Source organism: Argentina silus, assembly GCF_951799395.1.
Source record: "Argentina silus genome assembly, chromosome: 9".
NCBI classification, from domain to species: domain Eukaryota; kingdom Metazoa; phylum Chordata; class Actinopteri; order Argentiniformes; family Argentinidae; genus Argentina; species Argentina silus.
This window is the reverse complement of record NC_139663.1, coordinates 7,766,975-7,779,503: the sequence shown is the minus strand read 5'-3', so window position 1 is coordinate 7,779,503 and position 12,529 is coordinate 7,766,975. Positions and strand designations below refer to the sequence as shown.

Genomic DNA, 12,529 nt, shown 5'->3' with positions numbered 1-12,529 from the left:
CATGCAGGTAGCTTTCTACTTAATATGGGTATTTTACCTTCACATTCAAGCGTTGACAGATTGAGAACTCGCTTTACATCTGGCCTTCCCTTTTTATGTATTCAGGTGGGATAATTGTAATTATGTAAAACAGCAATTGAGAGAGGCTATTTTTCTCCTCTTTATGTTGAGTTGAGTAGGTTTCCCATGATTATTAAATGTGAATTACCCTTGAATATGGGAGCTATGAACTACCATGCCATAATAGGTTCAGATGGAAAATAAGTCTCTGTTATACATACAGTATACAGGGCCCTCCATAAGTATTGGAAAGAGGAAGTATTTTGTCTTCTTTAAGCTCTATACTCCAACAGGTGAAATCAAACAATTACTATGGGGCCAAAGTAGAGACTAATTCAATGTTGTTGTTTTTTTCCGATTGGGTTCACCATTGTTTAAACATATTCCCCCCATTCAGGGCTCCAAAAGTATTGGAAATATAATGTATTATAAACATCATATAATGTCCAAATAAAGTATGAATGTTTGGTCGACAATGGCATGCAATAACTGCCTGAAGTCTGCAACCCATTGACCCCACCTGACGCTGGGTATATTCTCTGGTGATGTTCTGCCAGACCTGTACTGCAGGCCTGGCAGAGCATCACCTGATAATATCTTCAGTTGTTGTTTGTTTTAGGTCTTTTTGCCTAAAATCTTATCAGGAAATTAAACGCATGTTGAATTGGATTTAAATCAGAAGATTGCCTTGGTCAGTCAAGAATGCTTTTTGGCTAATTAAGACAAGTTAGCTAGTTCTTGTGGCAGCTATACATGCCCAAACCATAGCAATCCCTCCACCATGTTTCACAGATTTATGGTGAGCATTCTTCGGTCATCCAGTGTCTTCCTTGGCCTACCAACCCGTTTGTGATTGCTGAGCCCACCAGTGCTTTCTGTTTTTTAATGATGTTACAAACTTGAGTTTGGTAAGTCCAAGTTTAGTTTGTTTCTGATAGATTTTTCTTATATTTCAGCCTCATAACGGCTTCAATGACTTTCATTGACACTGCTTTGGTCCTCATGTTGACAGACACCAATAGCACTCCAAAGGCAAATGCAAAGCCTAGAATCAATACTAGACATTGACAGCTGTCAAGCCAATTTTCCAATGCTTTTGGCGCCCTGAAATAGGGGGACTATGTATACAAATATATCATTTCTAAATGGTGAAAAAATAAAACATTGAATTAAAACTGAGAATCTCTACTTTAACATCATAGTAATTGTTTGATTTCAAACTGTTGGTGTATAGAGCAAAAAGAAGACAAAAAGCAGAGACTCATTTTCCATCTCAACTTATCCATCTTCATTGGGAGTACCACTGATTGAAGTGTGGTATTATGAATGCTATTTGGTGAGAGAAACCCAGAGGGCATGAAAAAGAAACAATTAAAGAACAGGCATGATGTAAATAATCAATAGATTTTTAATTTTTTAATTTCCCCACATCTAGAAAAGAGAAACAAACTAGAATAGGACAATCAACAAGATCACTGCAGAAATAACCAACGGAAAATGGTCATGAAGCAACATCGCAATTGTTTTGTTTTTTTATACCTATTTTACCCAAATGCCATTTTGTATAAAAAATAAAAGCTTTGTTCTGCTCTGGATCATGACCACCAGAAGCTCACGGAGAAGCTGATCTCCAAAGAACGCACATAATGCCAGTGCTTGACTGGGATGAACAGGACATCCCCAGGCCACAGTACACATTCTAGGTAAGGAGCCTTTACAAACTCTGGGAACCGCACCACATCTGGACTCTCTACCTCCACCTGTATTGAAGAAAGTATATACTGTAATTGGCAAATATTGCAGGCGTCTTCCCTGTTCAGAACAAATCCCTAACATGTACCAGAGAGGTACAGGTTAGGGATTAGAACAGGCAGAATGCATAACTAGACTTTAAGACCTTTATACATGGGGAATAAGGACATGGACATTTTTTAACTTAATTCTTACCTGACTGGTGTTGTGTAGGAGCTGTGATTGGTGAGGGTAGAGTTTCTCAGTGTCCTCTGGGGAGTACAGACGTATGTACTTTTTCCCAACCACCTGTTGCACAAAAGGAAAGGAAAAATGCAGTCACCAAACATGCTTGGCTGAAAGCACAGCATGACTCTTCTCTGGAGTCTCCTCCCCTTCCCTGTGGACATGTGTGTAAGACATACCTGGGCCAAGAAGTTCTGTTGAGGATCTTGATGAAGGGGTGACACCGTACCTCCTGGACCAAACCAAGCGTTGATGGTGATGTCATCTTCATCTCCCTCACCAAGACAGCAGTAGTCAGGGACACAAATGTCTTCTTTCAGTTCTGGGACCTTGCATTTTTAAGAATATATTTTTATTGACCTCATCAATGCAAATAGTAATCATGAAATTTGGAGCATTGATGTACTACCAACTCCAGTTACTATCGTGTGCAAATTCTCTTTGTTTTTATTGTTAAGTGCATTGTATTGCTTGTTTGTACGAAATATGCTATGTTAATAAAGTTTGATTTGACCCACCTGATCAAATAGTTGGTGCTGGGCAAGATATCCCAAACCCGTTGCATCCTATGTGAGATTCACAAAGTGAGAGAAAGAGAGGATGGGATAGATAGAGTGCATGAAGCCTTGTGTCATCATAGAGTACTTGTTCACATCAACAATGACAGGAGATACAATGACCAGGATGAAGGCACACTTACTTTTACAAGGATATAGCGATCTATAAATTCATTGACAGTAAGGAGAGTCTGTGTCCATTCCTCATCAGTATACCTTGATCCCACTTCAACAGGTACAGTCCGACAACCAGCAACAGTTCGCAGGTAATCTAAGCTTTACAGAGGAGAAAATCTGAGTCAGCTGACAAGCATGGTAGAACAGCTAAAACCAATCAAACGTCTTAAAAGTGTAGTCTGAATAAGGCTCCTTAAAACACACTTCTCACAGAAGAAAGGTCAATATGCAGCATGAATAGGGATGGGTTAACCATTTCTTATAAGGTCACTTCAAAAGTGTGTATATTTATGGGCAATGAAAACTAAGAGGAAGACATATGCACAAAGAAAAAGGTACCTCCAGAGATGGTCTTTGAGGGCGGGCCAGTGGTCTATAATGCCTTCTAATATGACTGGCTTTTGGGGAACCAAGTAACCTGTCTTGAAGCTCTCCAATGATGGGCAACATATTCTTGGAACTGCTATTGTCTGTTTTACCACAGGCATAGAGAGGCAGTCAATCTTTATTTTCTGTTGAGAAGCAAAGAGAAGGGAGCATGAATAAAAGAAAATTTCCAGACAAGAAAAGAAAAAACAAAAATGTATGACAGAAGGAAAGGAATATGACATGCTCTCATGAAAACCACCTTGGCTATAACCCCCTCACACAGATCATCTTCATTGAAGTGGCTCCTCTTGACTTCATTTTGCAAGATCCTAACAAGGGTTTGTAAAATATTGTTCATGATTTCTGCACCCATGAGGAGACCCATGTCACAAGTCCTTATGGCCTCCTGTACAGTAGCTTTTGAGGAATCCTGGTGGCACAGGGCTGCTACTTTGAACAGACAGCCGTATGAATACACACGCCTCCACTCTTTGTCCACATCACGCCATGTCCCTGTGTTAAGCTTCTCCCAGGAAATGTCCAAGATGATCTGAGCATATTGCCTCAGGGGAGAGACCCCAGTTTTACAGCTGTACAGCTGCTGCCTGGACCGTTTCAGCACATCCACCACACTGGACTCCACCTTCTCACTGAACTCAAGTGGAAATTCTGCCTCAGTCAAAGGCAAAGCACCAGAGATGGTTGACCACGGTTCAGCCATAAACTAGACTAGAATAGAAAGAATGTAGACCCATGCAACGGATTTATAAGAAATGCTCAAGCTTGATTTATAGTGTTAGAGAGACAAGATAGACTAGTTTCTGATGCCATTCAATTATATCTCATAGCTATGCAGCAGATCGGATGGGCCAATACAGAGGATAGTCTGATCAACTGCCATGCAGGTCGTTGCTGAGTCATGTAACGTGTTAATAGAATAGCATTGCTAGCTAATTGCTCTATACCCTTACTGTACTTCCATATACAAACAAAGCTATAGCTACGTTATTTCATTCGCTTTTCGTCTTTGCGGATGATATGCGTATCCTGTCTGATTTAGCTCCTTAGCAAGTGAATCACAATTAGCTGGCTAGTTAACTAGCGAGGGGTTTGAACTAGCCGGTCTCTTTACTAGTAACGTTAAGGCAGTTGGTTGAATGCGGTAATTCTACATTGCTACGTCCATGTACCAATAAATGTTCTCAGTAGACCGAATTATTAGAATATTGCACAAAAAACGACACATATGAACACACAGGTGTTCCGAAAATAATAGTTCGTGTGGAAAACGAGGCATCGACATTTGATTCCCTAATGACTTGAAGGCTTATCAGCGTGTTTGAGAGGATCAATTTTGAGCAGTTGCATTTCACAACCTGTTGCATGATGGAGATCAAATCTATCCAATGTGCTAAAACATTTCGGCTGCTTGAGATTTACATGAGTCCAAATGCAGACCTATAACTCTAGGACCCTGAGGAGCAGGGGAGGGTATAAATAGGGGAGCACAAGGCTTCTGTTCTCCTTTGCACCAAGCCTGATTTGGGTGTTTGTTGAACAGAGCCTGAGCAGCAGCAACAAAAGGAAGCTTGGGCCTTTCGTTTTGTACCAAGTCCTATTTGAATGTTTGTTGGACAGAGATCACGGGCAGCTGTAAAACAACAAAAGGAAGAAGCAACTAATTTATTTGCCACTATTTTTCCCACGTTTTTATTTGTGCTGCATTATTATCTTTAGCAAACTTATTATTAAGGTCCTGGCAAGCATCATCATTTGGGCAAGGCATGACAGGGTGAGGCAGGCTTATTGGTCTCTGTAGGTTTTGGGCCTTTGTGTGCTGTGTTCTGTTTACATTAAGTGTTATTGTGTTTTTTTTTTTGTATCCATCCTAAGTTTGATTTGTTTTCCTCTTATTCTTGATTTGTTTGTTGGTTGCATGCCCCTAGTAGGCCTAGTAGTTTGCCTTGGATCCCATCACCCCTGTTTTGCTCCTTGCTTGTCCTAGTTTTCCTCTGTGCCCCCCATTAAGCCCTATTTAATGTAACCCTAACCCTTTTCTTTGATCTAATTAACATTACTGGGCCCTTCCTGTGTTAACATTAGATACTGTGCCAAATAAAGTATTACTATCTTTTCTACATCAGCCTCTGGTCCTATTTACTCTGGACCCATACCTGTTTGGGAGATCCCTCAATTCTACATGTGAGGGTTACGTTGTCAGGTATCCATTAATGGGTAATATGGTAATAACCTATTACACACATAATACATGGTAATAATGAGGGTATAAGTTACCCTCACTAATTCCCATTTAGGCCACACAAAGATCGAGGCTCACACAGTTTTCAGAGTGAGGTGATGTGGAGCCCCTTAGTTACTTCTCACAGACTGTACTTTTCATGACCAGTCATGAATGTTGTATTGACAGGTGTACCTGAATCAGATAAATCCCTATATGCTGTGTAGACTGTGGTAGGATATACATCATTATGGTATTTGAGAGATCTATTGATTGCACATTTACAGTGCCCTCCATACGTATTGGAAAGAGGAAGCATTTGGTCTTCTTTTAGCTCTATACGCCAACAGTTTGGATTTTAAATTAAATGTAAAAATATATAATGAAAAAATCATATAATGTCATAATAAAGCACTTATGTTTAGTATTTGGTCGACAATCCTTTGCATGCAATAAATGAAGCTTGCCTTAGTTCAGGCATGACACTTTAAGTCGAACGGCGCAGCTGTCCATCTGATTCACACGTATACAACCAAACTTAATGTATTACCATTTTGATTAAACAATGATTAAACTGACATAAGTGTCCTGACTGAACTGCTTGAAGTCTGTGACCCATTGACCCCACCAGACGCTGGATATATTCTCTAGTGATGCTCTGCCAGGCCTGTACTGCAGACATCTTCAGTTGTTTTTATGTTGTTTTGCCTTAAGTTCCCTCTTAAGCAAATTAAATGCATGTTCAATTAGATTTAAATCTGGATGCCACTCTAGAACCTTCCACTTTTTAGCCCTGAAAAACTCCCTAGTTGCTAAGGCAGTATGTTTGGATCATTGTCATGCTGTACTGTATCATGAAGCGCCGTCCAATGAGATTAGAAGCATTTGCTCATACTTCAGCAGACAAGATGTTTCTGTACACTTCAGAATTCATTCTGCTGCTACCGTCAGCAGTTACATCATCAATGAAGACAAGTAAGCCAGTTCCCATGGCAGCCATACATGCCCAAGCCATAACACCCCCACCATATTTCACAGATGAGGTGGTATGCCAGGATTTTGGGCAGTTTCTCTTTTTCTCCACACTTTATACTTGCCATCATTCTGGTACATGTTAATCTTTGTCTCATCTGTCCACAAGACCTTTTTCCATAACTCTGCAGACTCTTTTAGGTACCTTTTAACAAACTAAAATCTGGCCATCTGGTTTCTGTTGCTAGCTAATATTTACACCTTGCAGTGTAGCCTCTGTAGTTCTGCTGGTGAATTCTTCTGCGGATGGTAGTCTCTGACACATTCAGGCCTGATCTGAGGGTTCCTGATTTAGGACAGTTGTTTTGGGGGTTTTCTTAATTATGGTGAGCATTCTTCGTCTTCCTTGGCCAACCAGGCTGTTTGCGATTCAGTGTTTTTCTTCTTTTGGATGATGTTCCAAACTGTTGTTGCTATCAAGCCTAAGGTTTTGGATATGTTTATGATAGTTTATTTCAGATTTCTCAGCCCAATAATGGATTCCTTGATTTGCAGTGACAGCTCTTTTGTCTTCATGTTGACAGACACCATTAGCAGACTCCAAAGGAAAACGTAAAGGCTGGAATCAATACTAGACATTGACAGCTCTCTTATGCCTGCACAAATGACGTGACAGAACACACCTAACTAACCAGAAACACCTGCCAAGCCAATTTACCAATACTACTGGTTCCCTGAAATAGGGGAACTATGTATAAAAAGGGTTGTAATTTATAGATGGTGAAACCAATCTAAAAAAAGAAAACATTGAATAAAAGCTGAGAATCTATACTTTAACCTCATATTAATTGTTTGATTTCAATTCCAAACTGTTGGAGTATAGAGCTGTTGTGGTGATTGTGATGTGGTGATTATTCAAAGAGAATTCATCGGTCGTTTTATTGAGGATTTCAATAACCGTCATGTCACCGCCATGTTTTCAAGTCGTGCAGTCAGAATTGTACTTCATTGTCCAACTTGAGAATGCACAGATACACTGCGCTCGCCTGTTCTCCAGAATTCTAGTTGGGTTCAATTTCAAGTCAAACAAGGCCTAAAACAGAAGTTTTACCCAGAGCCACACAATACAATCTTTCCAAGGCTGTGGTTCTTCCAGTTTATTCCGATTTGGTTTCCAACAGTGATAGGATCATATGGTTTGGTGAAATGATGAAGATTTCTCGTTTGAAAATAAAACATGTTAGCTATTTCCCTTTCTGAGTCAGACATCGGTCTGAGCGAGGAGACAAAAAAGCTTCATATGACTAGTTTTGCTGCTGACATCTACCTCCAGAAGAGGGTAGTAACATAAGAGTAGATGCCTATATTTTTCAGTATTTACGAAGAGGGCTGCTCTGGATATACTGATATGGTAGGCTTCTTATAAATATGCTAAAGTTTATTTATTTGTATTTATTTTTGTTTTAGAAAACTTTGCTTTGGACTTTTCATGGGTGCTGTATATCAATGAGAGGAGCATGTGCTCCACAGACCTATGAATCTGTGAATTGAATTTGTGATTTTAAATTGAATTTGTTTTGCATTATCAAACATCTCATTTAATTCCATGGAACATTCATGTAATGTTCATTAATTATCCTTAATGCAACAATGTCTTGCTGGTTTGCACATTAATGGGTGGTAACACACAGATGTTTTTTCCTTCTCAAAAGCTGAGAGAACCTTGAAAGAAATATGTTTGACATCTTGCCACAGCTCACCAACATTGTACATAAACTCATCCAACCCATGGCTCTCTTTCACAGTCACATCTGTTCACAGCCCCCCAGGGTTCTAGCCTCACAAGATCAATCTATCAATGTCTGCATCGATTTGATTTGTAGTGTTGCACCCAGGTTGATTTGGCTGGATAGCCCACACAAACTGTAATATGTTCAGTGGACTAAAACAAATTGAAAATAGTTTAACACTGGGATTTTTTTTTGTTAGATCAATATTGTACATTGTACCCAATTGTTAAAGAAATAAAGTGTGCAACATTGCATGGTTGACTAGTTTCGGGAATAAAAAGGCAGTTATGGTATTGCCAACAGGGTTGGAGTCGTACCATACTCAGGGAAAGATAGGGCCATAGTTGGAAAGCTGACAAGAAATTCCAGGGAATGAACATTGTTATTAGACTATGTAATAAAATAAATGACATTTATATGAAAGTTTTGGATAATGCAATATTTGTGATGGCTTAATTATTTGTTGAATTAATCATTCTTACTGTAATTCTGCTGAATCACAGACAAGTACCGACTTTAGTTTTGAACCCAATGATGTGCATAAACGTCTTAAAAGGATATGGGAAAACAGCATACAAAAATTATGATGCAGATTAGATCAATTCCCCTCTGCCCCACTGCTATTATTTTCTAATTAACAATAGTGACTGAGTCAACAGACCTATTCATGAGCACTAGGCCACCAGGGTACAGTGTTTATGCTCTGGATGTTATTTCAGCAGACCCCTTGCTCAATGTCCATAAAGTCCCATTTAAGTGAGATAGAGTGCAATATTCCAACAAATATTGAATTGGGACAGTGGGACAATTGGGACAGTGGCTCCAAGTTGTCTCATCCATTTATGGTGTTTCATAAATTAGAGCATTTGTTTAGTCCTTAATTTAGTGGTAATTCCTCCCTTGGCAATTAGTCTGCCTATTAGATAGGAATGGGCCAGCTGCCTAAAACTAGGAGATGTGGTTGCGGTTAGATGATCTGTGAAGGATTGTGTGAGAGGAGGGCAGAGAGATGGTGTTGAATCAACATGCCAAACATGCCAAATGAAGAAAGGGACCATGATGGTGTAAAAGGCACAATACGACAAAAGTATTCCATTAAGATATTACTATAAAGATACAGTTCTAATTATGTTTGTGTTTCAATAGTTATCATCAGAGAGCAGTTCATAGACAACCACAAACTCTTTCTCGACTGAAAGAGAGCTCACATTCACAAAATACTTAATGCATTTACAGGCAAAAGGAGGGTAACTCAAGAAATGTATTTTTAAAAAGTTTTTGAAGGCCTTGATAAAACATGTAGACTGGAAGCTTTAAATGTAGTGATGCACTGCAGGGAATCGGTCTCTGCAGTTTTAAGCTCAACTTCAACACACCTACTAAGCTGATCTTGATCTAGATGTGTCAATGCCCTGTCATTTAACAGATGCAAAAACATAGCAATGTAGTAAATTATTGATGATGAACACATGAATAGTGGACAGATACAGAACATACAGCTCAATCCTGTCAACACTAGTTTTCCAGTGATGGGTTGAATACTTAACATTAATTAAAAAAAGGTGTAACATGAGACACTGAACAATTAGTTTTTTACCCCCTCTAGCACACTTTTATTACAAATGCTCTCTAAATGTAGTACTCATATTGTTCATAGTGGAGAACAACACTAGTATTGTTCCTAACGGGAGATAATACATTTATTATAATTAAATGATGAGAAATACAGATATTTTTTTCTTGTGTCTTTTTATTTGTTCATCTATAATATACAAATGAAAAAAGCACTAACAGTCATTGGCTTGTTTCCTTGATCTGATCCAGAGATATTTCATTTTTCATATCCATATACCTTTTTAGGGATACCTGAACAAACACAAGAAGAAATCTTCTGTCACAGACCTCAAAATAATCTATAGACACAACACTATTGTCAACTGTCAAACACCTCATGAATTTCAAATAATCTTAGCGCAAACTGTGGAGCTGTTCCCGTATGTAAAGCAGATGAAAACAAGGCCGCCTGCTCTTCCAGGAATCACAAGGGACTGGAAAATGTTTCATGCATTTCTATTCACTTTTGCTATGTAAACAGCTGAATTCTGGGAGCTCACTCCATTGTTCACCTACTCGAGTGGAAGCAAGAATTTAGTGCCCCACAATGCTTTCTGCAGTGCACCATGCTTACTGTTAGAGTTGTGTGGTCATTCCTGTTCATCATAGGTTTGTTAGGGTAAGATTCCAAAGAATAATGGCTCCTTTTGAAGATATACTTAGCATTTTTTCGAGTGTATTTAAATAAATCAGAGATGTTCTATAATGTTCAACCCTTTCCCACCTTTTAAAGAAGTATTTAATTTATTCAGAAAATTATATTGAAAATATATGAATCATAGTTTTTTATGCTCAGTCAATGCATGCACCCATTGATGTATGCTCGAAGTCTCTGCGTGTGTGTCTCTACGGCAGTGGAACATGAGGATACAGAGATCTGGCGTCAGCTGGGCATGCAGAGTGTGTGTGTATTTGTGCATGTGGTGCTGTGGTAGACATGGCTCATACTGTGACGTAGATGCCGTGTTAGCTTATCTGTGGGTCGGGTGGAGGTGGGGGTTGTCCCTGCAGGAGACACAAATGTATTATTCAGATGCGTCTCTCTCTGTGGGGGTGTGGGGAGTGTAGGGGTGCACTGAAGGTCAGAGGCTCAGCAACGCTGTTCCTCCCTGTGCTGTCAACACTGACATCACCTGCTGGCCGTCTTCCCAGGTCCTCTTCGGGAGGGGTCTGTGACCTTTCCCCTGGTTCATACATCTCTACGTGTCTGTTATGCCGAGGGACTCGTTAGCTGGTGTCACTCACAACATACACTAGTCTGAATCAACATAAGTAAATAAACCTCCAATCTAAATATCGGTCTGAACCTTGACCAGAGTGATGACAGTGATAATGCATACTCATGGTATCCTTTTAGACAGTGTTTCTTTTGGCAATTTTCGTAAGCACCTATTGGTGGAACATCACTTAATTATTTGAATAATGCACAATTGTTCTTGTACATCACAAAAAGTATGGGCCCCTTTTGGACTCTGTGGATTGTTACAGTATGTTGATCAACCTTTCAGTGAATATTTGGGCACAGTATTATAGAATATTTTCAATTGTTTCCAAGTAGTCTCTCTTAGTCAGACTCTCCTCTCCATAAGTGAAGAGTCTGATGGCAAACTGTAATGCAAGTGGGGCTGGGAAGGGGGTATCCATCCAGTGAATTTTACCAGCGCCACAGATTCTATAGAGAGATGAGAATCAAGGTCATCTGATGAGAAGCTGAGTCTCCAAGCTGTGGAAAACACAATATGAGGTAGATTAAAGACACTTATTTTACTGTAAATTTACATAATCACATCATAGGTTACAATCATGATCATCTTCAAGATTACAGTCAATGAGTAATGGCAAACACTTACTTTGCAATAAACAGTTCCTTTTGTGTGTAAGATACCACAGAGCCGGAAATTATTATGGTTGCTGGAATCACATTGGGTAATCCCTGCAACACTACAGTAGGCTTGTCTCTTCTCTGCAGCAGTAGCGGCAGCAGCATTAGCAGCATAAGCGCTGGTGACATTATGAGGGATGCCAGGACCCCAGCCAGGGCATCAGGGCAGCATGGAGCGTGACTGTCAACATGACATTCCCAGGGGCCTGCAACACTGAACCACCAAGGCACCATCGGAGGGATGTAATCACCCATTACGCTCCAGGTGCTCCTGAAAAAAAATGGAACAACCCTGCGGTGGTGTTGCTGTGGATCAGAATCCAATTAAACACTGTTTAGCTCTACACAAGCTGCCAGTCTTAGTCTGTTGACTCATGAAATTAATGCATTGTTGTAGTACAAAGAAAGCAAAGCATTACCTCAGGCAGCATCCAGTCAAATTGACATAGCTGCATCATACCTTGATGATGTCAATATTAAACTTTATTGTGCCAATTATGTTGTCAAAGTGACAACACAATATCTGGCTGACAATGTTCGGCTACATATATCTTGAGGCACCTATACGGGATGGTCACTTGCTTTATTCAAATGCCTTATTCACTTGCCTTGTTCAAAAACACACACACACACACACACACACACACACACACACACACACACACACACACACACACACTATTATACAAAATATTTGTTTTTATTTGCTCAGTTAAGCAACTCCCCTAAGACTGTGTTTTACTCCCCAGTTGCAGTGTCAATATAACTAACTGACCACTGCAATATCCCCTTGCATCTCAGAGACAATTTATGCATGCATAAAATCCCTTTAGGTTAAGGATTGCTAAGTTCCAGGGATACACTTAATGGACATCTGGAAATGCCCTAAAGA

General features: G+C 39.7%; 1 protein-coding gene across 1 annotated transcript; it reads right to left on the bottom strand.

Moving 5' to 3' along the window:
• Positions 1-1,469: 1,469 nt before the first annotated feature.
• On the bottom strand, positions 1,470-4,411 carry kdm8 (lysine (K)-specific demethylase 8). Its single transcript, XM_083676725.1, has 7 exons — positions 3,400-4,411; positions 3,111-3,283; positions 2,738-2,870; positions 2,556-2,603; positions 2,217-2,366; positions 2,008-2,100; positions 1,470-1,820 (listed from the first exon to the last, which is right to left on the bottom strand). Exons 1-7 carry the CDS (start codon positions 3,859-3,861, stop codon positions 1,656-1,658), a joined length of 1,224 nt encoding a protein of 407 aa, XP_083532851.1. The 5' UTR covers positions 3,862-4,411; the 3' UTR covers positions 1,470-1,655.
• Between the last annotated feature and the right edge of the window lie 8,118 nt (positions 4,412-12,529).